The sequence below is a fragment of the Paramisgurnus dabryanus genome, chromosome 7, assembly GCF_030506205.2.
Source record: "Paramisgurnus dabryanus chromosome 7, PD_genome_1.1, whole genome shotgun sequence".
Taxonomy (NCBI): Eukaryota; Metazoa; Chordata; class Actinopteri; order Cypriniformes; family Cobitidae; genus Paramisgurnus; species Paramisgurnus dabryanus.
This window is the reverse complement of record NC_133343.1, coordinates 37,478,302-37,490,910: the sequence shown is the minus strand read 5'-3', so window position 1 is coordinate 37,490,910 and position 12,609 is coordinate 37,478,302. Positions and strand designations below refer to the sequence as shown.

Sequence of the window (12,609 nt, the reverse complement as noted above, 5' to 3'; positions counted from 1 at the left end):
GATGCTCAAAGATGACTTTTAAATGATAACATTTATGACTTTGAATGGAAATGTAATGTAAATGAAAGCCAGGCGTGTGACTTCGGACTGTTTTTGTTTTGACCCATATGAACACTTCACTATGCACATCTCAAATGCAACTAGCACTAAAAGAGGCCGCAAGATTCTTGGGACATGACGACAGAATAACTTCTCTGTATTTTCTCTTTCTACCTGATATACCCTTTAACACAGCTGCCTAGCCTGGCAGGAAACCTTGAATCCTGAGAGAACCAAACCAGGAGCCGGGGTTGAGGGGAAGGAGAGAGTTCATCTTAGGGTACCAAAGAATATGCCACTTCTCTTTTTACAGTAGTGTTTCTTTCTCAAATGACTAGTTTATTAATATATCATCTGACTTAAATATCATTTGACACTACACGGTCATCCAGACCACTAACACAAACATTTGTTGTAGTGTACATAAATTGAAATTGTGAAGGGACCAAGACTGTGAATATACCAGATAGACACAGAAACACAGGCAGACTAGCGCTTGCGCACTCATACAAAACAAAAAGGAGAGACAAGAAGGAAAGTAAGAACCAACAATTTTACATACATTTATTTATCAGTATGTGTGTTGGGAATTGAACCTTTGACCTTTGCGCTACTATCACAATGCTTCAACGGAGCTACAGGAAATGTAGTCTTGAATAGGAACACATAAATATTAACACTATGCATTATTTACGGATCATGATTTTGGGGAGAGCGGGACCAATTAAAAGTCAGGGCTAATGAGATTACCACCACACTTATGTCTTTTAAATATCTAAAAATGGCATAAATACACAGTGACTTACACAAAGCAATCCTAAAACCCAAAAGGAAAACGAAATCCAATTAACTTTAATGACTTAACAAGCCGGATACAGACAGGAAACACTCAGAAAAAGGAAGAGACGGTTTGGCAGCGGATTTCAGCTGCACGCATTTGAGCCAGACTCTTCAGGGCGATCCGTCCGGGGATTATTGGCTATTAATCTGCCCTATGTATCCAGCAGACTGAAAAGAATACAGAGGCGTACAGAAGCAGTGTCTCCATACCAATTAGCTCAATAACATGCTGACAGATTGACATCTACTGACATGAGAGACAGGCAGACGTTTTGGCACACACACACAAGGAGATCTTGATTTATATCTTATCTATACCTCTCTATCTGTCCCTTTTGTGATAAAACCAGCTGTTTAACCCCCTCACCCCCTCCTCTGCACTAACATATGGTAGCAGCTCAGAGTAATTTCCTCATTCTGTAATCGGCAATGAGGAATTACGAGACGATTCGAGTGATAAAGAGCAAACTGGTGTATCTGCCCATTTTTTTCATCCCAGATTTTACAATGGATGTAGTTGCAATTGAAAGACAGATATACAGAAAGACATACAGAAAGATAGACAGAAAGAAAATTACAGACGAAAGACAGAGGGTCAAGAGAGATAGAGGTAGAAAGAGAAAAACTGAATTTGTACTTAAAATATTAACAAAGAAACCGAAAGACATACAAACAGATAGATAGAAAGACAGACAGACAATTAACTTCAATTACAATGGATGTACTTAAAAAGCAAAACAAAGCAAACAGACAAAGAAGACAGACAGAAAGAGACAGGCAGCCTTTTCAATTAAAATAAATCTACTTATAAAGAAAGGTAACAGACAGACCAGGACGAATGAAATAAGTATTTGATATACTTACATTTTTTATCCAAATTGACTCACAAAAAAAAGAAATTTATTTTTTTATCCAAATTGACTCAGAGAAAGAAAGATAGAAAGGAAGAAAGAAAAAAAGAAAGGAGAAATATCAAATGCATCTGTTAATCCAAATTGACTTACTAAAAGACAGAAAGACAGACAGACAGAAAGTATGCATTTAATATTTCACTTTTTATCCAAATTGACTCGAAAGAAAGAAAGACAAAAAGAAAAAAAGACAGAAAGAAATACAGAAATACAGAAAGAAAGAAAGAAAGAAAGAAAGAAAGAAAGAAAGACAGACGCATTTGATATTTCACTTTTTTATCCCAAGTGACACATGAAAAGACGGAAAGAAAAAACAGAACCGAATGGATGGACAGACTAAATAAATTTTGAGTAAAATTTTTAGCCAAAGAAAGAAAGACAGAAAGAAAGAAAGAAAGAAAGAAAGAAAGAAAGAAAGAAAGAAAGAAAGAAAGAAAGAAGGAAAGAAAGAAAGAAAGAAAGAAAGAAAGAAAGAAAGAAAGAAAGAAAGAAAGAAGGAAAGAAAAAACAGAAAAAAGAAAGAAAGAAAGACAGAAAGAAAGACAGACAGAAAAACAGAAAGAACTAAACGGACGGACGGACGAATGAGGGGATGGAAGACTTTTTCTACATTTTAATGCAAATTGACTCACAAAAAGAAATAACCGAATGGATGGACGGACGGACGGACAAGCGAACAAAAGAAATAGGATGAAAGACGCATTTGATATTTCACTTTTTTATCCAAAGTGACTCACGAAAAGACGGAAAGAAAGAACAGAATTGAATGGACAGAAGAAATTTTGAGTCAACTTTTATCGAAATTGACTCACAGAAAGAAAGAAAGAAAGAAAGAAAGAAAGAAAGAAAGAAAGAAAGAATGCATCTTTTTATCCAAATTGACTAACAAAAAAACAGAAAAACAGACAGAAAGAAAGACGGACACAGACAGAAGGACAGAAAGAACCAAACGGACGGACGGACGAATGAGCGGACGGAAGACATAAAATGAAAGATGCATTTGATATTTTTCTACATTTTTATCCAAATTGACTCACAAAAAGAAAGAAAGAAAGAAAGAAAGAAAGAAAGAAGGAAAGAAAGAAAGAAGGAAAGAAAGAAAGAAAGAAAGAAGGAAGAAAAGAAAGAAAAGAAGGAAGGAAAGAAAGAAGGAATGAAAGAAAGAAGGAAGCAAAGAAAGAAGGAAAGACAGACACAGACAGAAGTACAGAAAGAAAGACTGAAAGAACCGAATGGACGTTCGGACAAATGAGCAGATGGAAGACATAAAATGAAAGATGCATTTGATATTTTTCTACGTTTTTATCCAAATTGACTCGAACAAAAAACAGACTAAAAGATACAGAAGACAGAAAAAAAACAGACTGTCTGTGGGCACAAGAAAGGTGGTTTGCACCTCGCTAACTGATCTGTGTGAATCACCAACAGCCTTTCTTCAGTGTGACTCAGTGGTTATAAAACAAATGACAAATACATTTATACACGCACGCAAGCACGCACACATATATATAAAAACTGTAAAAGTCAATGCATGAGTCTAAATGAAGCTCAGGGCTTCAAACGGTCTATAAATGCTTCCTCTAATCCAACACAATAACCAAACAAGCTGTTGCTACTTTTCTAAACCCTTGAATCGTTGAAAGATCAGTTTTTAGCAATGGTTTGCCATCTGCTGGCAGACACCGGGAATCTCCAGTTCCAGAAATATTCCTGCTTAGACTGCAAATTTGGTGACCTTAGATCCCCTGACCCACTTTCTCATCTACACCCAATAACATAATAAGAATCAAACACAAAATGTTTAAATAAATAATGAGAATTTAATTTAGAAAAAAATTACTTTGAAGAAGGGGATTTATTAAGACCGGTAAAGTTCTCACAGGTATCAGTGTGTTCTGATGGGCCCGGGTCCAGTTCTCTCCACCATGGCTTAAATTTCAGCACTGTGTCTATCACCTCCTTGTCCTCGTACAGGCTTACGCTGTATCAATCAAACAGACTGTCAATTAACAAACTGAGCCCCAAATTTTGATTTTTAGGCATTTTTATGCAGTGCATATGATATTGTATGAAGTCTATGTCGTAAGATACTTTAACACTCCATTTACCATTACAATTTTGATATTCTAAAATCAAACATTTAAATAATTGAATTTATGCAGCAGACTTACAAATAGTGGTCAGAACAAAATATGGTGGTCTCTGCGTCTAGTCGATCGGATCTCCTGACTTCAGGAGCGGTGCTGTCTGGGTCCTTCAGATCAATAACTTCGCTCAATTCATCCTGTTAGCAAAGAGAAAAACATTCAAATAAACACCTACGATTGAAAAAATACAACTTACAGGATAACTCCTTGACAAACAAGTAGTGCTACTACACTCTTGTATTAGAATAGATTTAGATTGATGAGCAATACACACCAAAAAGTCAATATAAAACGGATGTTCTTACTTGCAGTCTGGTGAACACACCCGATCTGAGGTTTCCAAATCCATATTTGTGGTATTCATTCAAAGTCCCCTCTGGGGGTTCATTGTAAACCTCTTGTTCTATCTGCCAATCAAACTCCTCCTCCTCCTCTTCATTATCCTCCTCCTCCTCACACGCCCCTGAAGCTCCTCCACCACAGACCCCTGAGAGATGATGATGAACATAAAATTTCAAAAAGCCGCAGGAACTGATAGGTAGCTTTTGAGAACCAACCTACCTTCACCTGTGTCCTCCACCAGAGGTTGGGCTGATCTCGATCCCTTGGGAGCCAAGAGACTGGTGAGCATCTCTAGCCCTTCAAAGTGTTCTCCAGCAGTCTCTTTAGGGACATGCAGTGTAAAGAGACCTGGTGCATTCACAAACACATTATTACGCTGATTATGCAGCTCTCTGCTTTGAGCAAAAATACGCAATATTGAAAATGTGGGTGAAGCTTGCTAATGTGGATTTGCATGGGCGGAGCTAATGTGTTTTGTGTGGTTTCTAGATGGCGGCACAGCCCACAGTAAATAGAAAAACACCACCTAATTCCTAATAGCATTCTGGTCACACTGCGAGTCTAAATGCTCAGAAAAGCCAGCCTGACCTTTACTTTACAAATTGGCGATTTTGTAAAAATTTGTACAAAATTATACAATTATAAGAAAAAGCAAAAATTAAGCAAATTGTACTAAAACATACAAATTAGAGTGTATAAATCAATGAAAAATAGTTTAAAACTGACATGAGATAGCGTTGTAATATTTCATGGTAATTCGTACATATTTTACAATGCCACTAAACCTATATTGGGCGACAGCAAATTGTATTAAAACATACAAATGAGACTGCGAATTAATACGAATGAGCTGCTATATAATTTTTTTTAAACTAACATGAGATCGTACAACGCCATCTCATGGTAATTCGTACGTATTTTATGACGACACTAAACATAATTTGGGCAACAGCAAATTATACTTAAACATACAAACGAGACTGTACAAATTAATACGAATAAGCTGCTATTAAAATTGTTTTAAACTGACATGAGTAAGTACCATGGCATATCATTGTACTTCGTACGTATTTTACGACGCCACTAAACAAAAATTGGGCGACAGCAAATAGCAATAAAACATACAAACAAGACTGTGCAAATTAATACGAATGAGCTGCTATAAAAAAAATGTAAACTGACATGAGATCGTACAACGCCATCTCATGGTAATTCGTACGTGTTTTACGACGATACTAAACATAATTTGGGCAACAGCAAATTATACTAACACATACAAACGAGACTGTACAAATTAATACAAATAAGCTGCGACGTAATATTGTTTTAAACTGACACAATATATTACCATGAGATAGCGTACTTCGTACGCATTTACGATGCCACTAAACATAATTTAGGCGACAGCAAATTATACTAAAACATACAAACGAGACTGTACAAATTAATACAAATAAGCTGCGACGTAAAATATTTTAAAACTGACACGAAATATTACCATGAGATTACGTTGTACTTCGTACAACGCCATCTCATGGTAATTCGTACGTGTTTTACGACGATACTAAACATAATTTGGGCAACAGCAAATTATACTAACACATACAAACGAGACTGTACAAATTAATACAAATAAGCTGCGACGTAATATTGTTTTAAACTGACACAATATATTACCATGAGATAGCGTACTTCGTACGCATTTACGATCCCACTAAACATAATTTAGGTGACAGCAAATTATACTAAAACATACAAACGAGATTGTGTGAATTAATACGAATGAGCTGCTATATAAATTGTTTTTAAACTGACATGAGATCGTACAACGCCATCTCATAGTTATTTGTATGTATTTTACAACGACACTAAACATAATTTGGGCAACAGCAAATTATACTAAAACATACAAACGAGACTGTACAAATTAATATGAATAAGCTGCTACTTAATAAAATTTAAACTGACATGAGTTAGTACCATGAGATATCATTGTACTTCGTACGTATTTTACGACACCACTAAACATAAATTGGGTGACAGCAAATAGCACTAAAACATACAAACGAGACTGTGCGAATTAATACAATTAAACAATCACATAAAATTTTTAAAACTGACATGAGAAAGTACCATGAGATAGCGTTGTACTTCGTACGTACTTTACAATGCCACTTAACATAATTAGTGCGAAAGCAAATTGTACTAAAACATACAAACGAAACTGCGAATTAATACGAATGAGCTGCCACATAAAATTGTTTAAAACAGACAGGAAATATTACCATGAGATAGCGTTGTACTTTGTACGTATTTTATGATGCCATTAATCATAATTTGGGCAAAAGCAAATTGTACTAAAACATATAAACGAGACTACGAATTAATATAAATACGCTGCGGCGTAAAATAGTTTAAAACTGACACGAAATATTACCATGAGATTACGTTGTACTTCGTATGTATTTTACGACGCCACTAAACATAATTTATGCGACAGCAAATTGTACTAAAACATACAAACTAGACTGCGAATTAATACGAATGAGCTGCCACGTAAAATTGTTTCAAACTGACATGAGATAGTACAATGCTATCTCATGGTAAATCGTACATATTTTACGATGCCACGTAATATTGTTTTAAACTGACACAAGATATTACCATGAGATAGCATTGTACTTCGTACGTATTTTACGAGGCCATTAAATATTATTTTGCCGACATCAAATTGTACTAAAACATACAAACGAGACTATGCTAATTAATACGAATGAGCTGGCATGTAAAATTGTTTAAAACTGACATAAGATCGTACAACGCCATCCCATGGTAAATCGTACATATTTTATGACGCCGTTAAACATAATTTGGGCGACAGCCAATTGGACAAAAACATACAAACGAGGCTGTGCGAATTAATACAAATGAGCTGCCACGTAAAAAAATTTAAAACTGACATGAGATATTACAACGCTATCCCATGGTAATTCGTACGTATTTTATGATGACACTAAACATAATTTGTGCGACAGCAAATTGCACTAAAACATACAAATGAGACTGTACAAATTAAAATTGAGCTGCCACGTCAAATAGTTTTAAACTGACATGAGATACTACCATGACATTGCGTTGTATTTCGTACACATTTTACGATGCCACTAAACATAATTTGGGCAACGTTGGGGTTAGGGGTGGGTTTTCGTTATTGTTTTTTATGATAATTATATAAATTTAAATGATCCACTTTTCAAATTCATACGAATAAGCAAACTAATAAAAAACATACAAAATCTCGTGAGATCAGGCTGGATAGTACTTGCAATATTAGCTTTAATTACTATAAGCTGCTAGATATATCAAAATTATTAGAATATCGCAAATGTGCATGTCGTAATTTGCATATCACAGTGCGGCCTGCAATAAGCAAATGATTTAACTACCTCAAATGTTAAGTATAGTCAGAGTTTTAGGTCAATGCAGACAGAGAGACTGGCAAAAAATGTATGTCGTTCTACAAATTAGCACATATTGCATTTTTCTTCAGTAACGTGCAGCCCTAAATGGTAATAATTAATCAACCGTAAGACCTTATGTAAACATATTATGTAAAATGAGAATATATAATATATATATACTGCCTTCTCTGCAATTAGTAGATTTAAGAAAGATTTATAATTACTTGTGTGAACACAAAAAGCAATTAAAGCTTCACTGCTTTATGAAAGAAAGACGACTGCTCAATTACTCGCTGGCTGTCTATCAAACAGGACACGCTGAAATGAGGCCAATGAGATGTCAAGCAGAGGATCTTGTGGCCATTAGGTATAATTAAAAGTGCTAATTGTCAGCTCATTAAAGACGTGTCGGGACTACAGCACATCGGTCAGACACAATCAAGCTGCTGTTTCTGCTCTTTCATCCTGAATGAAACATTGATAACCATGGCACGAAAAGAGCAGCAAGCGTAATGACAGTAAAAGTGCATTGCAGTACAATAGAAAAGAGATTGAAGCGGTGAGATGGACTCTCTATGATGGACAAAGTTTAAATGAGAGAATTTCCGGAAACTTTCCATGGGGACTTAATCTGGGGAATTTTGGAAATATTCCATATTGGAAACTTAATGGAAATTTATGGGAATAATTTGGAAATGTAGGGAAATGTATAAACATTTTGTTTGGTCATAAGCAGACATGCATGCAAGCAAATACAAATTCTGAAGAATCCTGATACTTACGCTCATTAAGCCTGGATTTATTTGATCAAAAACCCTTTAGAAATCATTCTAATATGAACACACAGCACAAGGGAATTTGGAGATTTTTAAAGTTATCTTAACCCCAAGTATTTAACCTGTGCTTATGTTTGGCCCAACCCGGCAATATATAACTTTTTGACATGTTAAACATTACAAAGATTTAATGTTAAAATGACAATAATTGCCTCGACTGTAGTATTTCCATTTATGTGAATGATTTATAATTACTTGTGTAAACAAAGTAAGCAATTACAGGTTCTTTATGACAGACTACTGCTAAATTATTCACTGGCTGTCGATCAAAGAGGAGATGTTGAATCACGGCCAATGAGATGTCAAGCACAGGATCCTTTCATTCAAGCAAGTAGCTTATAAATGTCATTCGTAAATCTACATTCTCCGAAAATGATTTGACAGCCCAACTGTTGTGGAAATTGTAAAATCAACTGTTTTACACAAGTAATTATAAATCATTCACATAAACATAACAAAATTTATGACTGAATTGTTATTTGTAGGTGAACGGTGCATCTGCTAAAGCTTGTAAAAAAATAAGCCAAAGTCATTTTTTTGATACAGTAGTGGCAACCTGCAGCACAAGCTATAACAGGGAGGCGTGGTTACCTTTATCGATATCAAATGAAGCTCGCTCTCGGCCATCTTCTACTATTCTCCCAGGAAGTGTCAACCTACGAGGTAGATAATCATAAAGATTTACTAATATTGGTAAAATAAAAGACAGATCTGAAGACATAATCTGATTCTCCATATTGCCAACACATGCAACACATTTGCAATACATGCAAATGTGTGGCAATACATGCAACACATTTGCATGTATGGTCTATGCAGGATGATCTATTCTATTGTGTTCAATTTAACCGATGACGAGTACTGCACAATACAGCCAAAATCTGCACAAACATCTAATAAAAAAAACTGTCGTTAACATATATTTGACATGGCAATTATGATCATTTGCAGGTCACACACCTGAGAAAGTAAGGCTTGGCATAAAACTTGAAGTCCTCTTCCTGGATGTAGATATCAAACTCTGATGTTCTTGTGTAGGGTACACGGATTATCAGAATGAGGAAATCTGAATCCTGACTCACTTCGAATGCTGGCGTTATCATGATTCAGATGCCTATACCCCGTGAAATAGTGCAGTGAGATGTTAGTTAAAAGCAGTATTAACCAGATACTTCAAATTGGGTAGCAAAAAATAAAGTTTAACTGCGTTTCTTAAGGCAGTCATTCGTTGTAATGTTTGCCAGTAAAGTTATATAGGAGAGTGTAAAAAAGCATTTATAAAGAACTGTTAAAATGTGTAGGTCCAAGTGAGCCACAGTGGCAAGAACAGTATGTGATGTGAACCTTTTGGAATTTCATGTTTTCTCAATAAATTTGTCATAAAATGTGATCTCATCTTCATCCAAGTCAAGGGAATTGAAAAACATAACCTGTCTAAAAATAATTTCACAAAAAAATCTAATCTTTTGTGTCTTTATTGAACACACTCATTTAACATTCAAAATAGCCGTGGAAAAAGTAAGTAAACCCTTAAAATTAATAACTGGTTGACCCCCTTGGCAGCAATTACCTCAACCAGGAACTTCCTGTAAGTCCATTCTTCCTGAAGAATTGCTTTAGCTCTGTCATATTCTTTAGACATTTCATGTCATGTGTATGGCCCTTTTCAAGTTAATACATAGCATCTTTCTAGGGTTGAGGTCTTTGATCTCACTTGGCCACTCCAAAAGGCAGATTGTGTTTTTCTGGAGCCATTCTGTTGTGGACTTTCTCCTGTGTTTTGGGTTGTTGTCTTGTTGCATCACCCACCTTAGAACAGTTTCAGCTGATGTACAGACATTCTCACATTTTCCTGAAGATTTGTCTGATATACTTGAGAATTCATCTTCTCCGCAATGATTGCAAGCTGGCCAGGCCCCGATGCAGCAAAGCAGGCCAAAATCGTGGTGTTTCTTTCACCATACTTTACAATTGGGAGGATGTTTTCATGATGATATGTCATGCCCTTTCTACGCCAGATGTACCACTGTGTGTTTTTTCCAAATAGTTCAATCTTCGTTTCATCAGTCCACAAAACATTTTGCCAATATGGCTGTGGAGTGTCAATGTGCTCCTTTGCAAACCTTAGGCATGCAGCAATGTTCTTTTTAGGAAGCAGTGGCTTCCTTCGTGGTGTCCTGCCATGGATGTTTGTCAACACCCTTGACTTGAAGATGAAGATCAGATCACATTTTATGACAAATTTATTCAGAAAACCATGAAATTCCAAAAGGTTCACATACTTTTTCTTGTCACTGTACCTCATGTAGTATTTGAGACATAAGAGGTTAGGCATGCATGCAATTGAAATTTATATTTACATTATATTCACATTTAATACATTCGTAATGTGATTTACAGTGTATTTTTAATCATTATTTGTGTTCCCGGAGGATTGAACACATGATGACCTTTGCATTCCTAATCCTAACGCAATGTTACCAAAAGAACTACAGGAAAAGCCACATGAAAAACTCCCGTAGCATATTTACTATAATAAACTGTATTAAAATATCGAAATACCCAAATGAATATTAAAGTACACTACAGTATTTATTACAGTTTATCAATTCACTATACGTAATACTAGAGAATACTGTAGTATACAATAACAAAGTGCAGTAATTAATTATAGTAATTTCTATAGCAATTATTATATAATTACTAAAGTTTTCTATAGCAAATACTACAGTATACAACAATATTTTTAATGTGGGCATATTTATACGGTTCACATTTACAAACGTTCAGTTTACTAATAAAGCATTTGATTTTATTTAAATAAATGTTATCTAAAAAAATCATAAAGTGAATCTCCTTATATAATTGTAATCTTACTATGAATAAACTATCTGACCCAAGACCATTACAAAATACAAAACCTAACATTATTTAGACTAAATAATTTTTTTAAGGAATAATAACCTGGTACTATAATATAAATCATATGACTTGATCTCTGGATAAGAAAATCTAATCAACCAGATACTTTTTTTTACATACAGTCAAAAAATCTGAGAAAATCAGAGAAGCTTACGTCGCCATCCTGTGGCTGCTCATATTGCACTCAATGACAACACGTTTGGCAAATAGTAAATTAAAACGTACATGAGCTCAGTATTAAATAAAAAAACGCCAACACAATACTCTTTTTCAACAAAAACGGTTATTTATACTGTATTTACCAGTTACACAACAATGTGTGTGCATATATTGAAAGCAGAATGAAAATCGATGCCAAATTTCCTCATAGGCTCCATAAAGACTGGATACACGTGCACATAATAAACACACGTGAGAGTTTAATCTCCATAACGTTACACATCAGAAGCTGTCAAAATAGTGTCTGCACAACTAGTGTTATGTAACTTATGCACTATTTATGCTAACATAAAGCAGCACGAGCTGTGTTTATGATCGGTCTATTTCTAAACTCTGCAGCACTGTATAAGACAATAGCAATTACATACTCAATTTGTAAAACAAAACTGTTTACCTTCACGTGTCTCCTGTGAAAATCACACTGGAAACACAAACAGCGTATTTTAAGTGAAACACATGGTCTGCTTCCTGCTTTCTCTACGGCTCGCGTTTTTACCGTAATACTCCAAATAAACAGGGCCAACAAACCTCATTTACACTAAATAGACTATGAAATGACTTAAAATGACATTGTGTGAGAAAAATATCATGCAAGGAAGCAAATAACAATACAGTATGCGACAGTAGCTGCTGAAATCACATTAACTGTTAAATGTTAACACTAAAGAGCACTTTAGCATTCTTTTACTATTTACTACAGTAAACTGGAGTATACTTTAATATTATATAGTAATAAATAACCACAATTTGTAAATGTATATCACAGCATTGTGTAGTAATGCTTATAGTGAATCGATAGTAAAATACTACAGCATATACTTTAATTATGGCTGTGGTAAGGTTCAAAAACTCTGAAATACTTGAGATTTCACTCCAGTTAATAAGTAAATTC

At 35.0% G+C, this 12,609-nt stretch overlaps 1 protein-coding gene across 1 annotated transcript in view; it reads right to left on the bottom strand.

Moving 5' to 3' along the window:
* The window catches only part of shq1 (SHQ1, H/ACA ribonucleoprotein assembly factor), a 45,206-nt gene extending 32,995 nt beyond the window's left edge, over window positions 1–12,211 (bottom strand). Inside the window, exons 1-7 of the mRNA XM_065279791.2 lie at window positions 12,112–12,211; window positions 9,537–9,690; window positions 9,168–9,232; window positions 4,499–4,627; window positions 4,243–4,424; window positions 3,962–4,074; window positions 3,671–3,771 (exon numbers count right to left, since the gene is read on the bottom strand). Coding sequence (XP_065135863.2) covers window positions 3,671–3,771; window positions 3,962–4,074; window positions 4,243–4,424; window positions 4,499–4,627; window positions 9,168–9,232; window positions 9,537–9,679 — 733 coding nt within the window. The 5' untranslated portion in view covers window positions 9,680–9,690; window positions 12,112–12,211. The remainder of the gene's footprint in view (window positions 1–3,670; window positions 3,772–3,961; window positions 4,075–4,242; window positions 4,425–4,498; window positions 4,628–9,167; window positions 9,233–9,536; window positions 9,691–12,111) is intronic.
* Window positions 12,212–12,609: the final 398 nt, after the last annotated feature.